Consider the following 26,236-nt stretch of genomic DNA (forward strand, 5'->3'; position numbering starts at 1 on the left):
GGAGGTTTCGTTAAAGGGCATAGAATGGAAAACGAATCCTCTGCGTTAGAAATGTGTTTCGTGTTAATAGTGTCCTTTGACTCTCTCAGCTTCAATTTTCACAAGCATACATGGATCTGAGTGAGAAAGATGGGAGAAGCTATAGTTTCTGTTTCTCGGGAATGACGCAACACAATCGAACTGTGGTAATCTCACTTCATTGTTTTGCAAAATACGTTCGATTTGTCTTGTGGAGCACAGAGAGACGAGTGCAAAAGATGTAGAGTAGATATGGCTAACTTAAGGCTTTTCAGGTTCATATCATTTATTTATTTCCTGATTTTGTAAGTTCTATCCGAGCCATGAACATTTTGAAAAAAAGGATATCCATTAAAATTAAAGACAGCAGAATGCATCTGAAGAGATCATTGGGAACGTTGCTTCTATACTAAATCCATCATTTTTCTCACGAAGCCGGTTGTTTTGTTTTTTCTCCATTCCGCAGCTTGATTTTCTTGCTGGGACTGTTGTAAAAGAATTGGGCCGCAAGAAAACCTTGGCCCATCTCTTAGAAATAGCTCCACTTGCCCGCAAAATCGGTACGCGGGGGAAAAAACACGAGCAATCGGCAACTGGAGTTTTTTTTTAAACGAGGCGGGCGGACACTTCTACTTTTCCTATCTCTAGCGTCGGAGAAAGGGGAGGAAATGGGGTCCTTCGGCTCGGGCGCGCGCGGGACTTGCATTGCCTGGTGATTGGTCGAGAGGCCGCCGCCGCCGAGGCGCGGAGGACGAGAAGGAGTCGCCGGCGGGCGGGCGGGCCGAGCGGAGCGCGGACTCTTCTCGCTGGACGACATGGAGGAGTTGGATGTCGAGCCGTCGGTCACGGTGAGTTTCAGGGGCCCCTTCCGTGCCGGGGGGTGGGGGTGGGGCTGCCGCGTGGCGCGGAGGGAATCGTCTAAGGCAGGGGTAGGCAACCTCGGCTCTTTTATGACTCATGGACTTCAACTCCCAGAATTCCTGAGCCAGCATGGCTGGCTCAGGAATTCTGGGAGTTGAAGTCCATGAGTCATAAAAGAGCCGAGGTTGCCTACCCCTGGTCTAAGCGAGGAACACTTGGGGAGAATTAGAGGCGACAGGAAGGCGCCCTCCACCGTCGGAAGGGAAAAGGCTGCGCTTGGAGGCCCTTCAGTCCCCGTTAGGGACTGAAAGCCACTGCCTGGCCTCTGCCAGCCCTGGCTGAAGGAATCGAAGGCCTCGTTATCGGTATGGCTGCTTTTGACGCAGTCCTGGATGGACAGTCCTAGGAGATGCTGTAAATGGGTTGATGCCAGGCCGGACCGCGCGTGTTGAAGAAAACTTTTTGGAAAAGCAAAGCTGATGAGCATAGAGAATCTGGAGGAAGACGTCTGTAACTGTTGTTCTTCCATCTTCTTTTTTATTTTTATTTTAGAGAGTTGCGATTGTCTGCATTGTAAGCTGTGCAGGCAGGTATAAAGGTTATTCGGCATTTCACATATGGAATATTAGGTGTGAGCAGTTTTTAATTACGTGAATTATTTCAGTGGTATAATGTATGGATGCTGATGTATGATGTGTGCTTGTTCTGTTGCAACTCGTGTGTCATGGCATCCCTGTTAAACTTCAAGAGAATAAAGGAGGAGGGGTGGCATAAAAAAGAAGTGGCCTTAACTTTTGAGTGACAGGCTGTGCCTAACCAAGGTTTTAATTTTACACAGAAAGCTCACTAATACCTAAGAAGCAACTGTGGATAAATGTAAAGGTGGCTCGTGCTGTGTGGAATTGATAAAAAAAAAACTTTAGATATACTGTTTATATGTTTTGCATCATCATCAGATTTCTTAGGTATAGGTACAGACAGGAAATATGTTGTGGTGTAGTTTGCAGTTTGTGCATGTCAAGATAATTTAGCTGTCCCAATATCTGGATGAAATTGCTTGACACAGCTTTACTCAAGTTATGGGATGTTCTTCTGAAATGAGTTACAGGTACTCCTCACTTAGTGACCATAACTGGGACCAGAGTCTCCATCTTTGAGTGAAATGGTTGATAAATGAGATGCCATGTGATCACTTTGCTCAATGACTCGGATCCGAGGGCTCCACATTGCAATTGCTGAGCAATCTCATGGATCATATCCTAACAGAATCCTGTATGCTTACCATGTATAGCAGGGGTGTCAAACTCACAACATGATGTGTCATGACATATCGTGACTTTTTTGCCATTGCTGGCAATGGGGTGGGCGTGGTTTTGCTATGATGCATCCGGCCCGCGGGCCGGCAGTTTGACACCCCTGATGTATAGGTATAGCTTGTCTTTCTTGGAAATCACGTGGATGACAAACCATAGGTACCTGTTCCTTTTGGTAACAGCAATGTATATAATTTCAGCTGTAGTTACTGCTTGTATAATGTTTATTATTGATGACTTAAATAGCTTTTGATTGCATCAATATCAACATGATTGTCCAATTCTTTCTCTCTCTTTTTTAATTAAACAGCTTATTCCAGGAGTGAACTCTGACCAGAAACAGTTATGCTTTACATGGGGACCCACAGAGATGTTGGTGTGCGAAACCTTATTTAGACCAACAGGTTGGCAATGTTTTTTATTAAATGTAGTTGTTTTGCTTGTTTAATATGCTCATGATATGAATAAACTAAAGGAAAATATTGGACAGATTAGCTGTTAGAATTAGTTTGAACTGAAGCTCCAGTTTTCTCCGCTTTGAGCAAATGGAGACCTCTTTTTGATGTCCTTTCTTCTAACTACATTCCTTTTTTTTAATATTTTCTCTAACCCTTGTCCTCCTATCTTTAAAAGGAAATAAATATTAGAAAATAAAATGAGCACCTTATCAAGTGATTGTTAAAAATATGAAGCAAAAAGTTTACCAAAAATACATTTAAATTATTTTAGTGCTTATATGATCTTAATGATGCACTTTTTCTTTCTTCCATCCAGATTTGTTGTTTCTGGTGTTTTTGTTCTTTTTTTATGTTTCTTGTATCACTACTTAATTTTAAATGTCTTTAACAATTTGTAAACCAAACAGAGTCTCTGGGAGTTGGATTGCATATAAATTAGTAGTAATAATATTAATCAATAATAGTGTGGTCTGGTGTATCCTGGAGGATGTAATAATGAAGGTTGCATTTTAAAGGTATTATTTAGATATTAAACCTCCTGAGACTATGGGAGCTTGACTTTTGGTTAATCGTGTGTAGGGTTGTACGAAGTAATGAAATTATCTACTTAGGTTCGATTACTAGAGACGCAATTTATAACAATTTCGCAGTTCTTTCTTAACCACATCTTTCTAGGACTGTATAAAATTTTTGAACGTAGTGCTTTGCAAGGCACTTTAAAACCTCTCTCTTCGATGTGCTAAAACAATGATATCCTTTGCAAGATTCATTTGACTGCTTCAAAAGCTATCCATGGTTGCATGCACAAGCAAGAGTTCTCTCTCTCTTCTCCAGGAAATTCCTCTATTACTCCCACAGTTGAAAAGACACAAAAAGCCAAAGCAGTTCCTGATGGAAGTGCAGGGCTGCTTCCTCATCAAGCATGCCTCCATATTACCATAGACAGTTAAAGGGTCAATGTTGGACTTCTGATCCATAGACTTTGCTGCCAGTAGTGCGCTCTCTAATTTTTTTACTATTTCTGATTGGAAGATATAGAAGCATTCAGAAGCATGGAAGAGAGATTTTTTAAAGTAAAATTAGAAAAGGAAGACATAGAAATAGATGGTCTTCCATTATCAGTAATCTCCAGATTTACTGTTATGTTATTAACTGATTGTAAGGATCATGGTTTATGTTAGATCTTACTCATTTTTCTCTAGTTATGTAAATAGTTTGCATTCATGTTGCCTCAGAAGAAGTTGCCAACTAGCTTCTTGAGGTCTTGATAAGTGACACATTAATGTATATTTATTTTAGATTCAGTACTAAAATGCAGGATGTATTAGTTAAGTTTTGCCTCAATACTTATGTCTCTTTATGCAATGCTCAGATTTTATTAGAAAGGCCTGCATGGTTTAGTAGTAGGGCTTTAAAACCTTTGATTATTTGTTTCTGTTTTATTTACCTATGGAATATATTGTAGACTTGTTGTAATATGGGTTTAGAATATTTTGAATAACAACTAAAGCTACATGTTTATTCTGTTTGGATATATAAATATTTTGAATATATGCTACCACATTTAACAAAAATGATTTTGATAATTTACAATACAGTATAAAACACTAAAATAAAATTCAAAACATAGATATGAAACTGTGAATGTAACTATGACTATTTCTATCCTAAAGGCCATATAGAACTACTGTCTCTTTAACAGCCAACAATGAGGATACCAACCTAATATCTCTATATTATTTTACTCAGATTTTGCTTTGACATATAAAATTGATTTGCGACACATTTAGAATCCCAATTTTAAACAATAGTATTTACTGCATAATTAAAATAGAAACTTCTACATCATTTGTTTCAGAGGCTACAGAGAAAACTCCAGGTTATCCTTTTGTCTATGTGGTACGCAAAGATCAAGATGTCTATTCTCAGACTTTGCGGAAGCTTTTCAATGAATCACATGGGATCTTTGTTGGACTCCAGAAGAATGAGAAGGAAAAGGCTGGAAAGTCAAGAACTGCACAGTAATTATCTAAAGTATTATTGAGTTTTAAAAAGTCTTCTGCAGTGCTTTCTGTATTTTGGTGCACAGAGGTGCTTAAAGGTTTTGGAATACTTCTGAATTTTCAATATTTCTGCATCAGTATGACCTAAAACTAGATCTGTTCTCCACACAAATCCTAAAAGTAGATAAAGAGAACCCAATTAAACAAATGAGTCAAAAACATTATACGTTCGATTATTTATTGAGGAAAATGATCCAAAGCTACATATTTTTGTGCGGCAAAAATATGTGAAGCTTTGCTTCTAGGAATTGGTATGCCCCTCTTTGGCAGCAATATGTTTCCAATAACTGTACATCATTCCTGCATATTGACTTGGAGAAATTTAACTCATCACATTTTAGGTCACATTTTTGCAGAAATATTGAAAATTCAAAAGAGTTTACAAACTTTTAAGCCCTACTGTATGTAATTATTTACTAGCATAAAAGAAAAACATTCATATAATGTTTCAGAATATAGGTAGCCTTTGACTTATAGGACTGGAGTTTACAATTAGGCAATTAGGACTGGAGTTTACATTGCTAAGCAATGTGATAAAGTGTAATTGTACCACTTAGTGACAGCAATCCCTGCAATCCCAGTTACTGTCATTAACTGAATCCTACTGTCATTAGGTAAGCCAACTTCCCACAACCAAATCACTGAGGAAGTCGTCAGAAAGTTGCAGGTCCAGGTAGTTTGCAAGAGTCCGGCAGCCATTGCCAGGTATATGAGGGTGCAAGGGGTGCGTGAAGGTGTAAGGCAGGTGCAGCACCAATTAGGGAGGGTGTATGAGGAAGGTGAGGCTTGGGAAGGGTGAGTAGGACTCTGAGGGAGGTAAAGCAAAGGCTGGGACAGGAGGGAGGCATGGCGAGGGTTGTGGGAGAGGATGTGAACATGCAAAGGGGGACACCAGAGTGTGAAGGAGGAGGCAAGGCCTGGGAAGGGTGTGCAAGAGGCACAGCAATAGTTGGGAATGGTGCATGAGTGTGCAAGGGTGGCGTGGCATGGGTCAGTGAGGGTGCAAAAGGGATGCGATAGAAGCAAAGTTCAGCAAGGCTGCTCAAGGCTGCAAGAAAGGCTAGGGAGGGTCCACAGGAATGTGCAAGGAAGGCAGAGTAAGCATTGGAGAGGGCGTGAGTATGGCTGGTGCAGCGTGAGTTCTAAGAGTCTGAAGAGGATGTGTGAGTGAGGGAGATTTACTCCAGCAACTTGCATCCTTTCCCCGTTGAGCTTCTGGGAAGCTGGCAGAGAGGTTTGTAAATGGTGATCACATAATTGTGGGGTACTGCAACCAGTCCTAAGCACAAGCAGATTGCAAAGCATTCAGATTGCTATCATGTGACTGTGTTGATGCTGGAGTGGCTGGAACTCTGAGGACAGTTTGCAACCACCATTTGTTCAGCATCATTGCAATAGAATGGCCATATATTGAGGACCACCCGTACAGTTGTAGCAACTGACACCCAGCCAAACCATTTGAGAGATGCCATGGGTGTCCTGTCCCAGTGTCTAGAGCAGTATTTCTCAACCTTGACAATTTTAAGGCATGTGGACTTCAACTCCCAGAATTGTGGAATTCTAGGAGTTGAAGTTCACATGCCTTAAAATTGTCAAGGTTGAGAAACACTGCTCTAGAGGCTTTTGGGATCTGATATTATCGCTTATTTGTACTAAAGAACCTGGCATTTGTCAAGGAATTGAGATGATGCTTAAAACAAAATCAAACTATTCTTCTTTTTTGGATAGATTGGTTGGAGTAAGCAAAAGCTATCGATCTGTTATAAGAGCCTGCATGGAAGATTCACATCAGATGGCTTGTAAGTTTTTCTACTTTTTATTAAATGGGAGCTTCTGGAACTGAGTGTCTTAAAACAAATCGGAATGATTCATAGTCTGAACTGGTACTTGCAAGACTGCTTGTGAAATTTGGCTGTAGGTTTGGTTCAAAAATGAACAGTCAACCAACTCACCAAGACTTACGTATTTGCTATGATAATTGCTTAATCCGATGAAAAATTATAGTGTTTTGAATATAACTAGTAAAAATGGTAAATGAGCAATGTACAAATATTTCTCCAATGTATAGTAGATCTAGAATAAACAATAGTTTTGGTTTGGTGAAGCTGAATAATAACAATGTATAAATATTGATTTCTGTATTTTTCTTTCATTTAGTATCTGCACGGGATCCTGCAATGCACATGCACTACAGTACTCAGGTAACGTATATTTTGATACAGTATTGGAAAATAAATTACTACTAGTATTTTCCATTATTTTAGTTTTGAGGCAGCCCATTGAATTTATTTTGAAGTTCTTAGAATATTTGCTGTCTACAATAGCAGGTACAATGCCGCAGTCAACTTAGAAAGAATTAAATTTTGCTTGTTCAAGAATGTGTCTACTTCTTTACTTCTTAATTGTAGTTCTAAATTTATATCCGTTCTTTTCTCCAACAATATTTAGTCCTTGATTTTTGTAAAATTCCAATAATAGTTCTGCATATTTATTGATTCCACTGATGTGTCTTTTATAATATCATCAAGCAATTCTGAAAATGGAATGTCCAGGGTCTAACTATAAATGCTAATGTAACGTTGGATAGCTAGTCAATTGTGTTACTATTCCAAAGTTAATGGAGAAGTAGTAAAACATGGTAAAGGCTTATTTGTTATTTTTCTGAATTCTGTCTCGAGGTTATTTGCCCACTTGTGGGTTTGTATGTGCATGCATTTGCCAGTCTGTGTTTACTCTTCTCAAAATGTTTCTACTGTCCTGTGGGAATGAATATGCTTCTTGCAGGTGATTATTGGAGCAAGGGCAGTGAAGTAAAAGGCTACATAATCCTTTCATTACTGCTCCAATTCTTATTCCTCAAAGTGACTTTCATTTGGAAAAGCAGCTATTTTTTCTTATGTTTTCTCCATTTATTTTTAACTCTAAACTAACTGTACCCAAAAAACGTTTTGTCAGAAGGACTGGTATTGTTCTTACAACTAACAAAATAAACAGGTGCTTTCAGCTAGTCATAAATATGATTCTAAATTGTGAGTTGTGTTCCATGGGGAAGATTGAAGCACGTTTTGCCTAGAATGCCATCTCAATTCTATTTCTGTTTTATTTAAAACATTTTGTGGTCTTAAAAGCTTTGTTAAAAGTTTTGGAAACAGAATATACTACAGAAAAAATTGATGTCACGTTCTATTATTTTGGTATTACTATTACGGCACGATAGGTGCCGTTTTCAAACAATTCATAGATTTGTATGCTCCCCGCTGATTCCATTTCTCAGTTGAGAGAGGTGGGAATTTTTGCTTAATGCTGAATTTCTAAACCACTTCCAAAGAAGATAACCCCTCTTTTCTGCTCCAGGTTATGGAAAAATATAAATACATAGAAGTTGGGGAAACCAACCCACAAGCTCAGATAATCAACCTTCGCCCTCACATAGAAGTTCATACTCATCAGAATGAAGAATTTGAACATTGAGCTTGAACATTCTGTGTCCTATTTAGTGTTTTTGGAGGGGTGTGCCTTTGAATCATTGTTGACTACTCACTGCAGTTTTCTTGGCGATATTATGGAAGTGGTGTGCCATTGCCTCTTTTTTAGGGCTGAGAGAGTGACTCGCCTGAGGTTTTGTGCCTAAGGTGGACTAGAATGTACAGCCTTCTGGTTTCTAACCTAATGACTTAACCATTATACCAAAATGTCTCTTCAGCTAATAAATAATAGACTCTAAAAGACTTATTTTAACAATATCCTGTCTATTTGCAGCAAATTCAGTTTAAGCGGTGCTCACTTTATTGACTGTTATTCACGTTAGGAAGGGTTCAAAATTAAAGCTTTATAATGGAAATTTCTAATAAACTGATGTTTATCTTTCTTAGGTCTCGGTTTTGTCTGCAATGGAGTTGATCTGGAATCTGTGTGAAATCATGTTTATTGAAGCTGCTCCAGGTAATGTTGAATGATAATGAAATCAAGATTACTTTTATGTTTTTCACACTTTGTCTCAGAAATTCATGTGCTGCTTTTCTAATTAGGTACCTTCATAATATCTTTCTGAGCTGAGGAAGAAATACCTCCCTGCCTTCACATTTCTCATATTGAATACAATGGACAAAACTGTCGGCAACAGTTGTGAGGAAAAGACTGTTGCTGCTGATAGACCATACTGTTACTGGGGTGGAGGCATGATTAATTTCTGATGCCTGCTTTTCATTTTGGCTGCTGACCTAGTGTAAAAAAAATAATCTGATTTGTACTGTGAGAACTGGAAGTGTATCATAAAAAGGATGCGTGATGCATTGAGCTTTATTTGGCTGAGCCCAGGTTGCTGCTGCTCACAGGTCTGGTTTCTTGGGTCTGGTCCTCTCCAGTACAAACTGAGGAACCCTCCCCCACAAGCATGGAAGAGAGCAAGGAAGCGGGAGCAGCATTGCATCGTCCCAGGGGACTTTTGTCTTGAACTACTTCTTGTCATGCTCTGATTCAGCTGCTACTGTGTTTTCCCCAAAGTAAGGCCTACCCTGAAAATAAGCCCTAGCTTGATTTTTGGGGGTGGGCCTAATAGAAGCCCTACCCCCAAAATATGTCCTAGTTTTGGGTAGAGGCACACACCTAAAAATCAAGCTAGGGCGGGGGTGGGGATGTAGAGCCGCCCCACTCATCCTGCACCCACTCACCTTGCAGCCAGGCCTCTCCTCACTGGCCCACTTCTTCCGCAGCATCTTCTGCAGCCAGGCCTGCATTTCTCAGTCACAGGCCTTTCCAGAAGGCCTCTGCAGCTGAGAACCAAACTATGGATTGAATCCATAGCTTGGAACTTCCGGAAAAGCCTGACTGCAAAATGCAGGCCAGAATGAAGCTGCTCCTTCAGCCAGAAGAAGTGGACCAACTGGGTAGAGCTGTTGGTGCCAGAGGTGAGTATAAAAATCCCCTGAAAATAAGACCTGGTGCCTTTTTTGGAGGCAAAAATAATAATAAGACCCGGTCTTATTTTTGGGAAACACAGTAGTTCCTAGGTACCTAGATTGTAATTATCAGATAAATTAGTACAATATTGTCCCACTGTATAATCATAACTACATCTTCTCTATGATACAGTATGATACCCTCAGTATTGGAAATAACATTTTTAATGTTGCCTGCAGTGGACCAGTGCAAAGCATATAAAAATGGGATTATAATTTCAAAAAATAGTATCTCGGACAGTTCTTTGGGCTCATAGGCATGTATCTTTATTTATTTTTTCCAGCGGGTTTGGTGTTATGTCACCTGCTTGATTGGGTCCGTCTTCATGTATGTGAAATAGACAACATGGTTTGTGAAGTTCTGAGGAGTGAGAATCCAGCAAAACACGAATATTTCTGGAACGTGGTAAGGAACGTTTTTATCCAGGAAGCATTAGTGTCTGGTTGCTGGGCTTCATGTTTGCTCAGAAAACGGTTTCATTGAATCAAGTGTAAAGTGTAAGATTTTTTTTCAACTTATTACACTGAATCAACGATGACAGAAAGCTGATAGTATTTGAGCCACCTATAAATGTGAAGTGGTAGCTGTGGTTTGCAAGAAACTCTGCCATCAGAATCAGCTTAAAAGTCTGACTGTAAGGCTGCCTCATGTAACTTTGTATTTACAGTTTATGCAGACCTAGAATGGAGCTTAATGTATTAGTATACTTTTGTGGCAAATAGGAAAAATGGCCTTTCAACCATCATATTTATTTCTATCAGAACACTAAACCTGTTTTACTTAAGTTGCAGTTTTATATCTCTTTTATGAGGTGGTATGTATCACTGTAACCATGCATGCATGGTTTGGATGTTAGTATTAATATGTAAAATCATTTTTATATTTTTCAGATAACCGGTTATGTGCTCCAGGGTAGAATGGATGAGGCTCGGCAATTACTTTCTAAAGAAGCTAGTACCAATCCCACATCAGTGCACATGTGCAAAGTTTTAGATGAGCTGATGAAGAAGATGCCTGTTCTCAGTGTATGTTCTCAGTTTTCTCTGTAATATTACCTGGATGATCTGTAATGATGTAGTAAAAAATATATTTTGAAAAACATACAAAGTTTGCTTAATTCTGAGTCTGATCATTGGTTTGTATTACTCCGTTTTCAGTATGCGGCTTTGAGTTGTTGAAGAGCTCCAGGAGAGATCTTCCCATGTGAATTAGTTCATTATTTTCACACTACTATGAAGTTGTGTCAGCCAAATAATGTTATAAAATCATTGATAGTACATTAAGAAGAATGCTTTTTCTATAGATTGGCTGTACTCCTGAACCAACATATTTGGAAAGAATTTCCTTTAAGTAGTGGAAATTAATTTCCTATAAGTTAAAGATAGCAGGTTATCCTGCTATACTGTAGAAATATCTATCACACCATGTATTCTTTTAAGTTCCAGTTCAAATATCCCATTCCTTGGATAAACCTTATCTTTTATTCTGCTCAAAACTCTTGAAACTATTGATATTCTGCCTTTCATTGAATAAAACAAACACCAAAGCTGTTCTGTTTTTACAGAAAATTAGTAAAAGAAACACTGCAATAAGAATTTCAAAAACCTTTTCATTATGTATCCCTTTGCAGCCTAGCAGTAACCAGACTTTGACAGAGATGGAGTTGAAATGGCAGCACTGGCACGAGGAATGTGAGAGGTTTCTGAAAGATGGAACGTTTGCTTCCAATTCTCACATGGAAGTCCTCTGTAAGGTGTGTGTGTGTGTGTGTGTGTGTGTGTGTGTGTGTGTGTGTGTGTGTGTGTGTGTTTGAGGCTATCTGGTCAGCCAATGATGGGATTTGGAATATAATGTCTCTATGTGTGCAGTTTAGCTGTGAGCCAAGTGGTTACCAGGCACCCAAATTTTGATCATATTATTCTGGGGAAGCTACAGACTGGAACTTCAAGGACCAGTTGTAGCTATCATTTGTTCACTGCAATAACCTTGAATGGTCATTAAATGCTTGAATGCTTGTTAAATGAGTACTTGTGGTACAAACGCCCGGTAAGCACATGAATTACCTTTATTCAACTGTTGGGTAAGAGAGGCATGGATGATCATTTTCAGCCAGATAAGGCCACAATTGGCATACTACATATTAAAACCCTGAACTGATGGAGGGTTTTTTTTAGGTCAAAACTGAATCCTTAAAGACTCTTGTTCATTTTTTTAGATCCTACTTGGAGATGAGAATGCTATTCTGGAAAAGAAAGAGCTGTTGACAACCTGGTACCATTTTCTTGTGACCCGGCTATTATATTGTCATCCTACCGTGAAACACGTGGAACTCCATCTTTATGCACAGGTAACACAGTCCACCATTAGAGCAGGGTTGCCTCTGTCCAATAGGAAGGCAAGAGATTGTACCTTGTACAGGAGAAAGATGATGCCACTTTCAGGGCCTATCCAAGTAGTGCCTTTTTATGTAGCAAAGAGAAGGTTGATAGTTTTGCGTGACATTTACAAAGTAGCAAATCCTGGAAAACCTCCAGAATGGGACACCCATTGTATTGGACTAAGTTCATAGTCTTCTTGAAATGGACTATCAGAACGTTGTATCAATGCACTAGTTTTGATTTGGAAAATGCAAATACTGCTCTGACTTTTTTCCCGGTGATTGAAATTAGCCAATTCCAATTTAAAAAAGCAGTTGAATGTGCATTTTAAGTAATCTCTTTCGTAATTTTGAGAAATCTTGGTGGTCCTTTACCGAGCGAGAACATATCTGGTATAGCTAGACACAATCTCAAGTGTTTTACATCTTTATGTATTCCACAGTCCAGCCTGGACATGTTTCTGGGAGGAGAAAGCAGCCCGGAACCATTAGACAGCATCTTATTGGCAGCTTTTGAATTTGATATCCACCAAGTGATTAAAGAATGCAGGTGATTTTGTCGTCTTTGTTTTTTTTGAATTCTTGATTTGTACATAATTGACTTCATGGTTTGAAACAGAGCAACATACAAGCCAAAAAGCAGGAAAACTTTTTAAAAATAAAAAGTGGCAAAAGTATGCAGTGAACAAATAGGATTCTGCAAGTGTAATAAAGTATGGATTGTCGTTTTTTTCCTGAGAATGTAAATATATTTTATATCATACATTATACTGTAATCCTAGATTCCTTCTGATTTTGTACTTGCAGCATTGCCTTGAGCAACTGGTGGTTTGTAGCTCATCTGACAGACCTCTTGGACCATTGCAATCTACTCCAGTCCCACAATCTTTAGTAAGTTTCCCTTCTCATTATCGGGCTCAGTTTTAAAACTGCCTTAGTTTTAAAATTCCTTTTTTAGAATAATTTATATAATCCTTCACACTGTCCATAGGGTTCCATATACATTGTTGTGATAATTCCTGAAAGATAAGTGACATTATTATTGCCATTTTACGGAAGCAAGGCTGAGGTTGAGTGAATCTCATTTAATGCCTTTGTGACTGAACTGAAAATAATTCTATTTCTGATGATATTATTCTACTAGTTTCTGTTCTAATTCATTTTTTTATTTGGGCTTAAAAGTATTGGATATTGAAAGAAATTCTGGAAGAGATATTAGTTAGAAAATGAATCCACTTTGTTATTCCTTAGCTTTGGTTCCAACATGCGTGAATACCTGCTGCTGGAATATGCTTCTGGGCTCTTTGCCCATCACAGGTAAGAGTTTTCATTTACATTTATATACACTCACACATCTACAGACAGTACTGTGTAGTCAGTAATGAAAAGGCAAGAGGAAAACCATATGATTCACAAAGAGTCATTGGTCCTGATAAGAATAGGAGCCTCACAATTCTAGTCTTTGGGAAAGTATCACATCTTTTGTTGTGTCATATTCCCTCCTCTGAAGTTTGATATGAGCTCTGACTTCAAATAAAGAAAGCTGATATGTAAACTTCATAATGGATAATGTACCTCTCTCCCCTGAAAATTGCCATAAAGTGGGGCCATGGATATCCTAGGTCTACTGGCTCCACTGCACTTCCAAACTGGCATAGAACCTTGTAAGCCTTAGTGCAGACAGTGATACATCCCCTCCCATTGATTTAAAAGGGATGGAAACCTCTTTGGAAATGGAATGGAAGAGGACAATGAAGAACCATCTAATCCACAAGAACAGAATCTGCTTGTTTTAAATGATGCATATGGTAAATCTGTAATGAAGACTAGGCACTACTTGGATAGTTTTCCCAAATGGCTTCAAGATAAGAATAAAGGACAGTTAAATCTGTATTCTAATTTACCAAGGAATTCCCTGCTGAATAAAATTGAAATAATAATATTTCATATGGCTTAAACATCAAAGTGTCTTAAGTGCAAATGCTTTTTATTTACTAGTTGTTTCTCCGGATTGAAGGTTTTCAGCTTTATTTGAATTCGTGATGTTTCAAGCTTTAAGGGCTAGTTGATATCATCCTCATAATCATCCAAAAGAACAAAACAGATCATTACCTTGAGTGGTAACTAGAATCTCCTGATATTAAAGAATAGAGAAACATATCTAATTCTAACTCTGTATTAGCTAGAATGATAAAACAATCTCATTAAGTATCTGGTGTAAGTAAACATAATGGTTCTAATTCAGTATAATATACATAATTTTATTTAGCCAAGGCATTGAGACCTGTGGTCCCCAGGAAAATATCCTGCAGCAACATAGGATAGATTTGAAATCTTGGAACACTCACTTTTTATTTAATCTGTTGAGCTAAAATGTGAAAAAATATCCTTTAGACAAAATGTTCAAGCATTATACAGGTAGTCCTCGACTTATGACCTCAACTGAGCCCAAACTTTTTGTTGTTAAGCGAAACATTTGTTAATAAGTTTTGCTCTATTTTACAACCTTTCTTGCCCTAGTTGTTAAGTGAATAACTACAGTTGTTCAGTTAGTAATACAGTTGCTAAGTGAATCTGGTTTTCCCATTGAGTTGTTGTTAGAAGGTCACAAAAGGTGATTGCATGACCCTGGGACACTGCAACTGTCATGAATATGAGTCAGTTGCCAAGCGTCTGAATTTTGATCACGTGACCATGAGGATACTGCAACAGTCATAAGTATGAAAAATGGCCATTAGTCACTTTTTTCAGTGCCATTGTAACTTCGCTGACTAAATGAACTGTTGTAAGTCAAATAAGTCACTACAGGTAAGTCGAGGACTACCTGTAGTGACTTAAATTTCTCAATTTTAAAAAGCTTTTCCAACAAATTTCTTACTGCTCTTAGGCTTCCCTAAAAGCAGTTAGGTAAAGGGAGCTCTAAAGTGAAAGTACAAAACTAGTAGGAGATTCACCATTTTAGTGTTTGTTGTATAGGCTAGTGGCTGAAGCAGTTACTCTATGCAGAAGAGGCAATTCAATATTTATGGTTCCACCTTTGCAGCTTATGGCAACTTGCAGTTGAATATTTTGACTATTGTCCAGAATATGGTAAAGCATACTTGGAGCATCATATTGAACGGATTTCCTTGGATACAGAGCATAAAGCCCTAAAAGTACTGAGGATTTGTGAACAGAGAATGATGACTGAACAAGGTGACTCTCCCTAAAACTTTTTTTTACATGTAGTCATTGCTAAAGAATTAGTTACCAAGTATGCTTCCATCATTTCCCATCCCAGTTCGTAGCATCTGTAAAATCATGTCCATGAAGGCTGTCCGGAACAATCGCCTTGGCTCAGCACTATCCTGGAGCATCCGAGCCAAAGATGCTGCTTTTGCTACCCTCATATCAGACAGGTAGGCTTTGGGGAAGCAGAATTCTTATTAAGTTGCAGAAACAGCAGTTATTAGAGATATCTAAAGGTTTAGGATGATATAATTGCTAGACACAATGCTTCCTTTGAATTTGGCAATCCTAGTAAATGATGACATTGTTAGTGTTGGATTATTTGTGCTCATAAGTACATTCTAATGATGAAACAATACATAAAAAGTTGATACCAGTTAATATGTCAATTTCCATCAGTTATCTGTAGTATGTAATATATAAGAGGTCATTTTACATTTCAGGAAATTAGTACTGCTGTTCTTATTAAAACGTATTGCAGATAATCCTCATTTAGTTACCACAGTTGGGACTGGCAACTGCATTGCTAAGTGAAGTAGACATTAAGGGAGAAATAACATTATCATTGACTGTCCTGGCTTTTCCACATTCCTGTCCTTAGGAATACTCCTACTCTGGCCCTGGAACAAGAAGGGAATTAATGTTTGTATTTACATATATTAGAGAGGAAAATATTACAAGAGGGTAAGGAGGTGTCCACTGGGGAATACACATGGAAAGCAATTTGGCTATGCAAACAGTCTGGTATATTCTCTTGTAATCCCTTTCTCTCCAGTCTGTGAAAAAATAGGTCAGGCACAGGAGAGATTGCCTACAGAAATCCTTTGTTTTTTTCTCCCCCCTAAAATATGGTTAGAAACTTGAGTACTTTGTTTTGTTTTTTCAAATTTGTTGCTACTCATTGATTATAATTATATAAAATTTGGGAGAAAGGCTTTGCAATTTCAAGCAGATAAAAGCATACTACTTGGGCGTCCTCCTGGATTCGCGGCTGACGCTGGATGACCAGTTGTCGGCCGTGACCAGGGGGGCGTTTTATCAGGTACGCCTGATTCACCAGTTGCGGCCTTTTCTGGACCGGGACGCCCTACGCACGGTCACTCATGCACTTGTCACCTCCCGCCTGGACTACTGTAATGCTCTCTACATGGGGCTCCCCTTGAGNGCAGCAGCGGCGTTACATGGGAGTGACGAGTCCCTCCCAACACCGCCCGCGCGGCCGCATTCTGGACCAGTTGAAGCCTCCGGGTGCTCCTCAAAGGGAGCCCCATATAGAGGGCATTACAGTAGTCCAGGCGGGAGGTGACGAGGGCATGAGTGACTGTGCGCAGAGCGTCCCGGTCCAGAAAAGGCCGCAACTGGTGCTACAAGTCCACCCCCCTTGAATTTCATTGACTCTTATCTAGTGCCAATTTAGTGCTGACCATTAGTTGACACATTCTTGTGAATAGGCTTGAGCAATAAATCTTCTTAAGTGGAACTTGATAGGTAGTCCTGATTTTTCACATCTGACAGTGAGGCCACGGCAAGATCCATCTCTTGAAAGACTGGTGATGAAGACTGCAAGTCTTACGGTACACATTTTGCCCTTTTAAACTTCATCTGCCTAGACTAGCGCACCTCGCTCCCCCCAATCAATGCTCACCATCATTTTCATCAACTTTATGGAACAAATTAAGGGAATGCAGTTCTCTCCAGCAAAATTAACGTACAACCTAACAAGCAAACAAATAAAGCCTTTTTTTTTTTGCAACTCAGATGCAATCCAACTCAACAATCCTACGTATTTGAAAGAAGATCCTATAATATAGCAGCAAAGTGTAAATCAGGGGTAGTCAACCTTGGCTCTTTTATGACTCGTGGACTTCAACTCCCAGACTTCAACTCCGTGGACTTCAACTCCCAGAATTCCTGAGCCAGCTTAGCTGGCTCAGGAATTCTGGGAGTTGAAGTCCACGAGTCATAAAAGAGCCAAGGTTGACTAACCCTGGTGTAAATCAATATAAAACTGATACTAAGCTAGAAGCAAACCTAATCAGAGAAGTGTAGAATAAATGGGCCTTGCACTACCCATATTTATATTAAAAAGCAGAGGCATCGCTTTCCCAACACAGATCTGTATAGTCAAAACTAGGGTTTTCCCAGTAGTAATGTATAGCTATGAGAGTTGAAGTTTAAGCGCTCCATGGCATCGGACCCGGATATCTTTGAGACCGCCTCCTGCCGCAGAGTACCTCCCATCGACCGGTACGCTCCCATAGAGTGGGTCTCCTCAGGGTGCCGTCAGCCAGACAGTGCCGGCTGGCGACCCCAAGGGGGAGGGCCTTCTCTGTGGGAGCTCCCACCCTCTGGAATGAACTGCCCCCAGAGATCAGNAGCTTGCAGGACTGGCCTAGGGTAATTTTTAGGGGGGTTTTAATTATATTTTAAATTCGACAAATATTTAATATTCTTTTTAATTAATTTTAAATTTGTATTGTTTTGTATGTATTTTAAATAGATTGTCAGCCGCCCTGAGTCCTACGGGAGAAGGGCGGGATATAAATTCAAATATAAATAAATAAAATAAATAAATTAGCAGTTGGGAAATGCTTTACATCTTGCTTATAATCCTTGCTTATAAGGAAGTAACTTTTATAAAGAATTAATAGTATATACATACTGATGGCTATATGTGCTAATCTGCCCTTTTACCTGTACTGTTATCTAGATTTTTGAGAGAATATTGTGAAAGAGGTACTTTTTCAGACTTGGATCTCATTGACAACTTGGGTCCATCCATGCTGCTTAGCGATCGACTGACATTTCTTGGTGAGTGATTCTGTCTCTGGACAGTAGGGTCCCATTTTGTTTGACTTGGGTAGAATTTCTTAAATCCTTTATTTTTTAAGCATTTGCTCAAACTTTGGATTGAAGGTTCCCATTTCCCACTTAAAACTTCCAAAACAGAACCCTCCTGTTCTCCCGAACTGGAAGATTTGGAAGCCACAGATATTATGCTGGGCAGGGACAGGACATTGCCCATATGATTTGAGAAACAGTCCTTGACCTAAAAATCTTACTTTTGCTTACATACATGTCTTTTTCTTGCCTTTCCAAAGGCTATTGTGTTAATACGATATATTTTATTTTTCTAAATAAAAACTAGATTTTTATTTCAAAGCTGTCCTAGTTTGCACAAATCATTGCAGGTACTTTTAGAAACAATCCGGTAATGGTTTATGTTTGTTTCTTCAATGTGAATGGGATTTGAGCTATTGATTTAAAGCAGGGGTAGTCAACCTTGGCTCTTTTATGACTCGTGGACTTCAACTCCCAGAATTCCTGAGCCAGCTAAGCTGGCTCAGGAATTCTGGGAATTGAAGTCCACGAGTCATTAAAAGAGCCAAGGTTGACTACCCCTGATTTAAAGGGACCTTAATTACAAATGCCTGTTCTGCCTTTTGCTGCCCCCCAGAGCGATTTTGTAGCATAAAATTGCTACACAAATAAATAAATAAATAAATAAATAAATAAATAATACAGGACAATTTTATTGCAGTTGTGTAGGGTCAAAGATTGAGAATTGATGGATGTTCTGAATATGACATCTTTACAGGAAAATACCGGGAATTTCATCGCATGTATGGGGAGAAGAAGTTTTTTGCAGCAGCCAAACTGCTATTAATGTTGATGACCGCTCGTATCGCTCCTTGCTCCTTCTGGATGACTTTGTTGACCGATGCACTCCCTCTCCTAGAACATAAAGAGGCAAGTGTAGTATTTCTGTAGATTAGGTTATGTTTATTTCCGTGGGAGTTGGGTGTTGAAATACAATATACCACATGGATTGATTGATACCAGCCGGGCAGTGGTATTAATCCAAGCTAAGAAAGACAATACTGAGCCAGAAATTGTGTGATCCTAAGAGCTTCAGTGCTATATGGTTACCAGAATTCAAGTAATGATTGCAAGTCTTAGTAATCACAAGAGCTTTGGTCTAAAGAGAGAGAGAGAGTATATTATACTCTGATTGTTTATTCCTTCAAAAAGAAGGGCTTGTAAGTAGAAGAGTTTATTTAGCCTTGCTACAGATAGGCTCCGTTAAGTTTGATGCCTGCTCTAAAATGCAGTTCATGATTTGATTCAAGTTTAATTTGTATGTGCCAGTTTCTCGGTTAAGTGTTTTCCAGCAACATTGGTTAATAGAATCTTTTTCAAAGTAGATGAATAAGGTAAGTAGTGGCCTTCATCTGGTCCTGTCTTGTAATATATACAATTGCCACAGAAGTAAACAATCCTTGAGTTCATACATACATTGAATTTTTATTAAAACCAAACCTAGACCAAAAAAGATAAAAAGATTGCTCCGTTTGAGGACTCTCGTCTAGCTATTAATGGGATAACCATTCGTGCTTAGGGTTCAAACCTGCCAGAGCATCACAATTTAAAATCCCACTTCCAATAATAAGTGGGATGGAGAGAGAAATTGCCATTAAATGAAGTTTACAATCAATTTTCTGCAGGTCATATTTTCTGCTGATCAGACATATGAATTGATGAAATGCTTAGAAGATGTGATGGCAGCAGAGCCAAAAAAAGAGAAGCTCCAGGTAATCTTGTCCAAGGACACCGATTTAAGGGCCTGGCATATTATAATTTCAGGATGTGAGGATAGAGGATGATCTAGCCCCACTGTATTTTGGAAAGGTTATTGTTTTTGTTGAGATCAGTGCCCTGGGGAGAACATTAACCCATGTGTCCCAGGATGATGTTGCAGGATCCAATCTGGGTCGGTCACCGGGACCATGAGGTTTTGTCTTCCGAGCTTTTGGACTCATGCTGGAACCTCCACCCTCTCAGGGAAGCTCTCTGTGTGCTCTGGGTTGTTCTGTGTGTGATGTTTATGTGGTACACATCCATCAACAGGAGTGCTGATTTACCCCCCCTCCCCCGTTTATCAAGTACTTAGAAGGTGGGGGGGGGGAGCTTGACAGCACAAGAAAACTACAGCCAATGACTTAATAGCCAGCCATAAAAACCCCAATCTATATCTAAAAAGCTACACACAACAGCCACCACATAAATACTGCCAAGGTAATTATAATTTAGCAGCTGACTGGCAGCGATGATATACAGAGAATAAGTCAGCCAAGTATTTTGGGGTTAGTATCCCTTTAAGAGACTGTCTGAGGGGAATGACAGTTGGAATCTTTAACTCACTTGAACCATTTGTATATAACTGACTGCCTTGTATTCTGTATGCTTCCTGAATGTTGTTGTTTCATGTTGTATATTAAACCACAGTTCCTTTGATAAACCACTGTCAGATGTTTGTGATCCTGTGTTGTCACAAGAAGAAAACAAGTAAAAGGATGCAATAATGTATATTTTTAAACAACAAATACCACACAGAACAGCCCAGAGCACACAGGGAGGTTCCCCGAGGATTGGGGCTCCGTCAGGAGTCCGGAAGCTCGGAAGACAAAAGCCCTGGTCCCTGGTGGCTGGCCCAGATTGGATCCTGCAACATTAACTCAATTATATGTTATATTCTCTTTGTAATATTTTCCTTATATATGTTTGTGTATACTTGGTAAGGACACACTTAAGTTAATTGAAACTTCTTTGATCTTGTCAAATTGACTAAATTGCTTTGTTACAAATGTGCTTTTTAGTGAAAGCTGAAACTGGAAAAGGTGTTATGTTCTGTGTTTAAAGAACAGATTACCCACAGGAATTAGTGGCGTGTCGGTCAGAAAATTGGTCTTTTGAATCAAGGGGACAATCCTATGCATTTCAGAGTTGTATTGCTTCTAATGCCTGCTTTTCCTTCCCTCTGTGGTCGTTTTTCATCCACTGACTCTGAAACCTGTGGAAAGGAGCTTAGGATAAAATATTGTTTCTAATGGTATGAAAGTGTTACCAACAGCCCCTCCCAGCACTGCTTGTCCACATCTCAGGATGCTAGTGAGAAGGGGTGTGTGCTTTTCATTGTTCTGACCAAGGAATAAAAATAGCTGCAAATGCTCTTGAGAATGGCAGAAAATTTTCTGATGTCTACTAGATGTGTAGAATATTCCACGGTTGAGTGGACTGACAAGGACCATTTAGATAAGGTTAATGCATTTCTGGAAGTGGCTTGTGATATTTTGGATATGTTCTGAATGAATAACTTTTGGGTTCTTCCTCCGAGACTGAGCAAGCAGCTTCATTCTAAATTAATACTTTTTAATTCCATCCTGGATATGTATTATATTATCGTAAATTAATACTTAAGAGGGAACTGTTTGCTCAGTTCTGGAGGAAGAACTCTGAAAAATTCAGTCTTTGGGCCATCCACTGGTTTACATACTAAATATGAGAAGTAATGTGATGGTTACTGCGTAGGTATGCTCTGAATTATAGAATATTCTTATATTTCTAAAACTGATTTCAGGTTATGTTATTCAATTCCTGCCCTTTTTTTTGCTTGTTTCTAGGATGATGATGCAGAGATAATGAAGGTGGAAATGCTAAGACTTGCTCTGGCACGAAACTTAGCAAGAGCTATCATTAAAGAGGGCACACTGGAAGAATCATGAGAGCAGCAAATTAAAATAGTTCTTAAACTTTACTTTGTTAACTTAGTGTACATACCAGGTTTGTTATTATTTTGATAAAAATAAATTTCATATTTTGCATTTCTTTTATAATTCTTTTTCTAGTAAATTTCAAGAAAGAAACTCAGTTTTTGCAAACTTGAGATTTTTACAATTTTATAAGATGGAAAATCCATCTTGTCATTAAAATAACCCCAAATTGTTTTATTCATGCAAGCTGAAAGAAAACATTTCATTTGCTTGTTTTAAACCCGGGGGCAATCTGATCTCCTTGCAATAAATCTTGAATTCTCCTTACTCAAGAGTTTAAAAAGAAATCAAAAGATACTTGTTGACTAGTTGACATTTAGCCGTAGAGCTTTCTGTTTACATCACAGCTACTGCAAAGAAACATGTAGGACAGACTGTTAGTTCCAATAATTTTCAGACAAAAATACATTTTAGTATGAAGCGGCTGCAAGGTAGCTAAAGCAGAGTAGAGAAAGTATTTTTATTGAGCGTGCAGACTAACAAATGCTTCTGAGATATATTTACAGTCTTGAGTGTTTGACAGAAAGCTGCAACTTCAGCCTGTGAACAGGTAACATTCATAAATAATTTCTAAAGCTTGTAGCACATTTCCACACAGTGAGACTATGAGATCTTTCTGTTGGATTATACAGCACGGACAGAGTGGCTGATAGCGTGAAAGCAATTTGGCAGAAAGCCCTTGTGCTTTTTTTGTGTGGTTTCCTCAATCGGAGTGATTTGCAGATCATCCCTTAACAGTGAAATCTGCTCTGTACAAATAAGTATGGCACTGGGGCAGACTTAGAAGCTTAAGTAAAATGCTGATAAGAGGGAGACTATAATATTAGAGAGGACGAGATCAAGAGATCAAAAAAATACTGCTGGGTTCCCATCAGCTTTACATAATTAATGCAGCCCTGATATCACTAGTTTGACTAATCAGAGTTGAAATTGGATCCCTTCAAAAGCCAATGAGGTTCTTTCTGTTGTGACTGTTTACTGTATCTTGTCTACAGAAGATACAAATGCAAAGAAATCACAGCCACTGTAACGGAGGTCTGATCGTCCCACAGTCTCTTTTAATACCAAAAAGTTGCAAAATGTTAAACTCCCACGCAAAACAGTCCTCAGTTATATAGTGTAGCATGGAGTAGATTTTCAAGGCCTTCTGTTCACTAGGGAACAAAATGATTTGTTCCAGATGAGCACACAGTTAAACCAAAACTGTGTTAACACATGGGAAAGTAATTACTCAAAAGCAGTGATCCTTTATGGCTTTTGAACCGTAATGTGTCTGTCACTGTTTAAAAAAGCCTGCCTGTCTCAACATAAAAAGATCTCTCTTCCTATGGACAATTGCACTTACCCACCTATTATCTAAAAAGAATAAAACTGGAGTGTATCATCCCTGCAACATGCATAGCCATGGCTCCTCTTTTCCCTGGTCTGCAGATCTGGTACATTCCTATAGCTTAATATACATATATTTTTAACTAAGTATGCCTTAGTTAGTGCCTTCAGGAGAAGCCTCAGATCCTTCGCTGCATCACTTCCTCCTTTGAGCCCACAATGAACAACTGCACCTGAATGGATGCTCCTTCTCAATATTATTTGTATTTCCCTCACTCCATGCTTCCCACTTGAGTCGTGTATACACTGTATGTGGATCTTTATTGTATTGAGACAATTATGTAACGCAGAGGACGTAGAGCTGTGCATACAAAACTCAGCAGCTACTGGGAAAGCATACGAGCAAGTCGGCTGCAAGTATAAAATTAGAAGGCAGCAACTTGAAAGCTGTGTGTTGATGTTCTCAAGTGGCAAGTGTAAAATATCTGAATGGGCTCTGCTGGCTCTTGGAACAGATATTCTGTAAATGGAGTGCTTGATCATGGCAAAAAAACCTCCATTTCTTGAAGGGTATCTTATTGCTCAGCAAGCCTATGGGTTATCCTAATTCTGATCCCAAAGAGGTAAAAAGAATCAGGTGCAGGAAGGTCATTAGGACTCTACCCCAAAAGAACTTACAAAGGCATCATAGCCCTTGGTAGACCTCTAGCCTAACTGAAAGAGTGTTCCGGTGTATTTAATTTTTGCTTATCAAACTCTCCAGAACATTTATATTTCAAGTTTTAATGAAGTGGAAGATAGAATTGGATTGGCCAAGGTAAAGAAACCAGCCAGGTCTCTGTTCCTGACTGTTCACGTAAGTTTACACTTGGCATTTAACGCGTTCAGACTATTGTCCCAGAGTGCAGAAAATATTCTGGACTACGGCTACAAGTGGAGTGGACGGGACATGTAAACAAAGCTAAATATCACTAACTGATACCGCCGCTGCCTTTGTCATATTGCATTCATTCCAGTCCCCGTGAAATAGCTCTGGGTCATAGCTTTCCCCAATTATCAACTGGAGGAAACTGATCTACTTCCCCCACTTCAGTGCTGGGCGTGTCTCCCAATGTGAAAGTCAGTCGATACCTCAGCCTCACTTTCTCCTGCAACGAAAAAGGAAAACCAAATGTAGTAGCCAGTCACAATACAGAGTAAAAGAGCAGGTGCACTTAAATGAGAGTACCCTAGTACAGGGGTCACCAACCTATGGTCTGCAGCCCACTACCGGGCCATGGGCTGTTCGCCACTGGGCCGCGTGAGTGGCTGGCATGTGTGCACTCGCAACCCCCTACTCGCGCTAGTGTTGCAGTGTCACACAGGTACTATCATTGCTGCAAACGCAACATCCCCACTGCGCTAGCATCGCGACATTGCGTGGGCACTAGCATCACCGTTTGCATCACATGTGCAATCACAGTCATGTTCATGCATGTGCGGCCCTGTTCATGTGTGCTTGCATGCGTAAAGGCACCTCCACCACCCCCAGAGCCGCCAACTCTGAAAGGTTGGGCCCCCCCTGCCCTAGTACCCTGGGATTTTTTTTTCTTCCACTCAATTGTGTTTGATTCTCGGACAAAAGGACTGGTTTTTGGTGGGATAATGTCCTTACTTTTAAATCCCCCCCAGAAAGATCCATAGTTGTACGGATGAAAATTCTACCATTTGGACAGCAAAAACAGGTAAAATGATTTTGGCCTCTTTGGAGGAAATGTAAAGGCTAGAGGCCTTGTTTATAGTCCCACCCTTAAAAAAAATGAAAAAACCAACCCCCCCTCTTTCAGCCTAACATAGTTATTGTGACATTAGCAGTTCCAGGGATGCTACAGAAAATGGGAGAGGTTAACACCCCCCCCTAATTTCAGATTTGCTCAAAGTTGTCTTAGTGAAGCATAGGGGAAAGAAAAAAAGCCCTAGCAGAATTTAATAATACTTCATGCTCTATTTTTTATTTTTATCCCAACCTTGAAAAGTATCGAAGTATTTTTGCTACACATAACATCAGTCCAAGAAAACAGCGATGAGACATACAAAAAAAATAATGACCCAGTATAAGGAAAATGACTATATCTTTAAGAAGAGGAGGAGGAGGAGGGTCTAGAACACAAGACTTCCCACCTTTCTAGGATTTGCAAGCAGCATAACCTGGGTAATAGCAGCGGGTGGCTTGATGGGACTGAACGGCACTAACTCTGTCCCTGAAGGTGGCTGCAGCTTTACTTTCATGGACTGTAAGGGGAAAAAAATCAGAAACAAAAGTTAAGGCAATGCCTGCTTCGGTAGAAATGTTGCTAGATAGCACATTTGATTATAAGCATATTTAGAAAAATGGGAATATTTTCCAAGAGAAGATCAAAGCGCTCACATAGCTGTCTAGTGTAACTGCCTTCATAAAATTAATTTAGAATCGGCTGAGGAAATCCCCAGAGATTCAGTGGAATTCAACATTATCCAAAGACATTTCAAGGCAGTAACCGGGAACAAGAATCCTGCAAACAGTAACACAAAGACTCCTGCTTCTCCTTAGGAGTAGCCATCTTCGATTTAGCCCTGTGGCCCATAGGGATTCCTTGATGAAAAGTCCTAAGCTTCTGCCTACACCAATACAAGAATCCTACATTCTTCTCTGGTTGGTTCTTGGCCATTGTTTATTTTATTTATTTATTTATTCGATTTATATCCCGCCCTTCTTCCCGGACTCAGGGCGGCTAACAGCCTTATAAAACAGATACTACAATAAATACCTAATTTAAAACCAAATTAAAAAGAAATATTAGCTATGGCCTATATAATTAAAATTTCTCTTAAAAACCCACTAAAAATTCCCTAGGCCAATCCCGCTTGTTGGAAGAGCCATGTCTTTAGGGCGCGGCGGAAGGAGGGGAGATCCGGGATCACCCGGATCTCTGGGGGTAGTTCGTTCCAGAGGGTGGGGGCTCCCACCGAGAAGGCCCTCCCCCTGGAGGTCGCCAGCCGG

The 26,236-nt window shown here is 39.4% G+C and overlaps 2 protein-coding genes across 2 annotated transcripts in view; one reads left to right on the forward strand and one right to left on the reverse strand.

Annotated features, from left to right (window-relative positions):
• The first annotated feature begins 801 nt into the window (after positions 1–801).
• On the forward strand, positions 802–21,953 carry NUP85 (nucleoporin 85). Its single transcript, XM_015821829.1, has 19 exons — positions 802–866; positions 2,503–2,596; positions 4,509–4,671; positions 6,442–6,512; positions 6,871–6,914; positions 8,586–8,655; positions 9,956–10,077; positions 10,563–10,697; positions 11,303–11,425; positions 11,888–12,019; positions 12,493–12,599; positions 12,857–12,940; positions 13,301–13,366; positions 15,093–15,244; positions 15,330–15,447; positions 17,988–18,088; positions 18,876–19,027; positions 19,783–19,869; positions 21,739–21,953. The coding sequence occupies exons 1-19, from the start codon at positions 834–836 to the stop codon at positions 21,838–21,840; spliced, it is 1,956 nt and encodes a 651-aa protein (XP_015677315.1). The 5' UTR covers positions 802–833; the 3' UTR covers positions 21,841–21,953.
• A 1,993-nt stretch (positions 21,954–23,946) lies between these two features.
• The window catches only part of GGA3 (golgi associated, gamma adaptin ear containing, ARF binding protein 3), a 29,144-nt gene continuing 26,854 nt past the window's right edge, over positions 23,947–26,236 (reverse strand). Inside the window, exons 16-17 of the mRNA XM_015821828.2 lie at positions 25,378–25,488; positions 23,947–24,365 (exon numbers count right to left, since the gene is read on the reverse strand). Of these exons, the coding sequence (XP_015677314.1) occupies positions 24,255–24,365; positions 25,378–25,488 (222 nt within the window). The 3' untranslated portion in view covers positions 23,947–24,254. The remainder of the gene's footprint in view (positions 24,366–25,377; positions 25,489–26,236) is intronic.

Source organism: Protobothrops mucrosquamatus, unplaced genomic scaffold (genome assembly GCF_001527695.2).
Source record: "Protobothrops mucrosquamatus isolate PMUCROS unplaced genomic scaffold, P.Mucros_1.0 scaffold1406, whole genome shotgun sequence".
NCBI lineage: Eukaryota > Metazoa > Chordata > Lepidosauria > Squamata > Viperidae > Protobothrops > Protobothrops mucrosquamatus.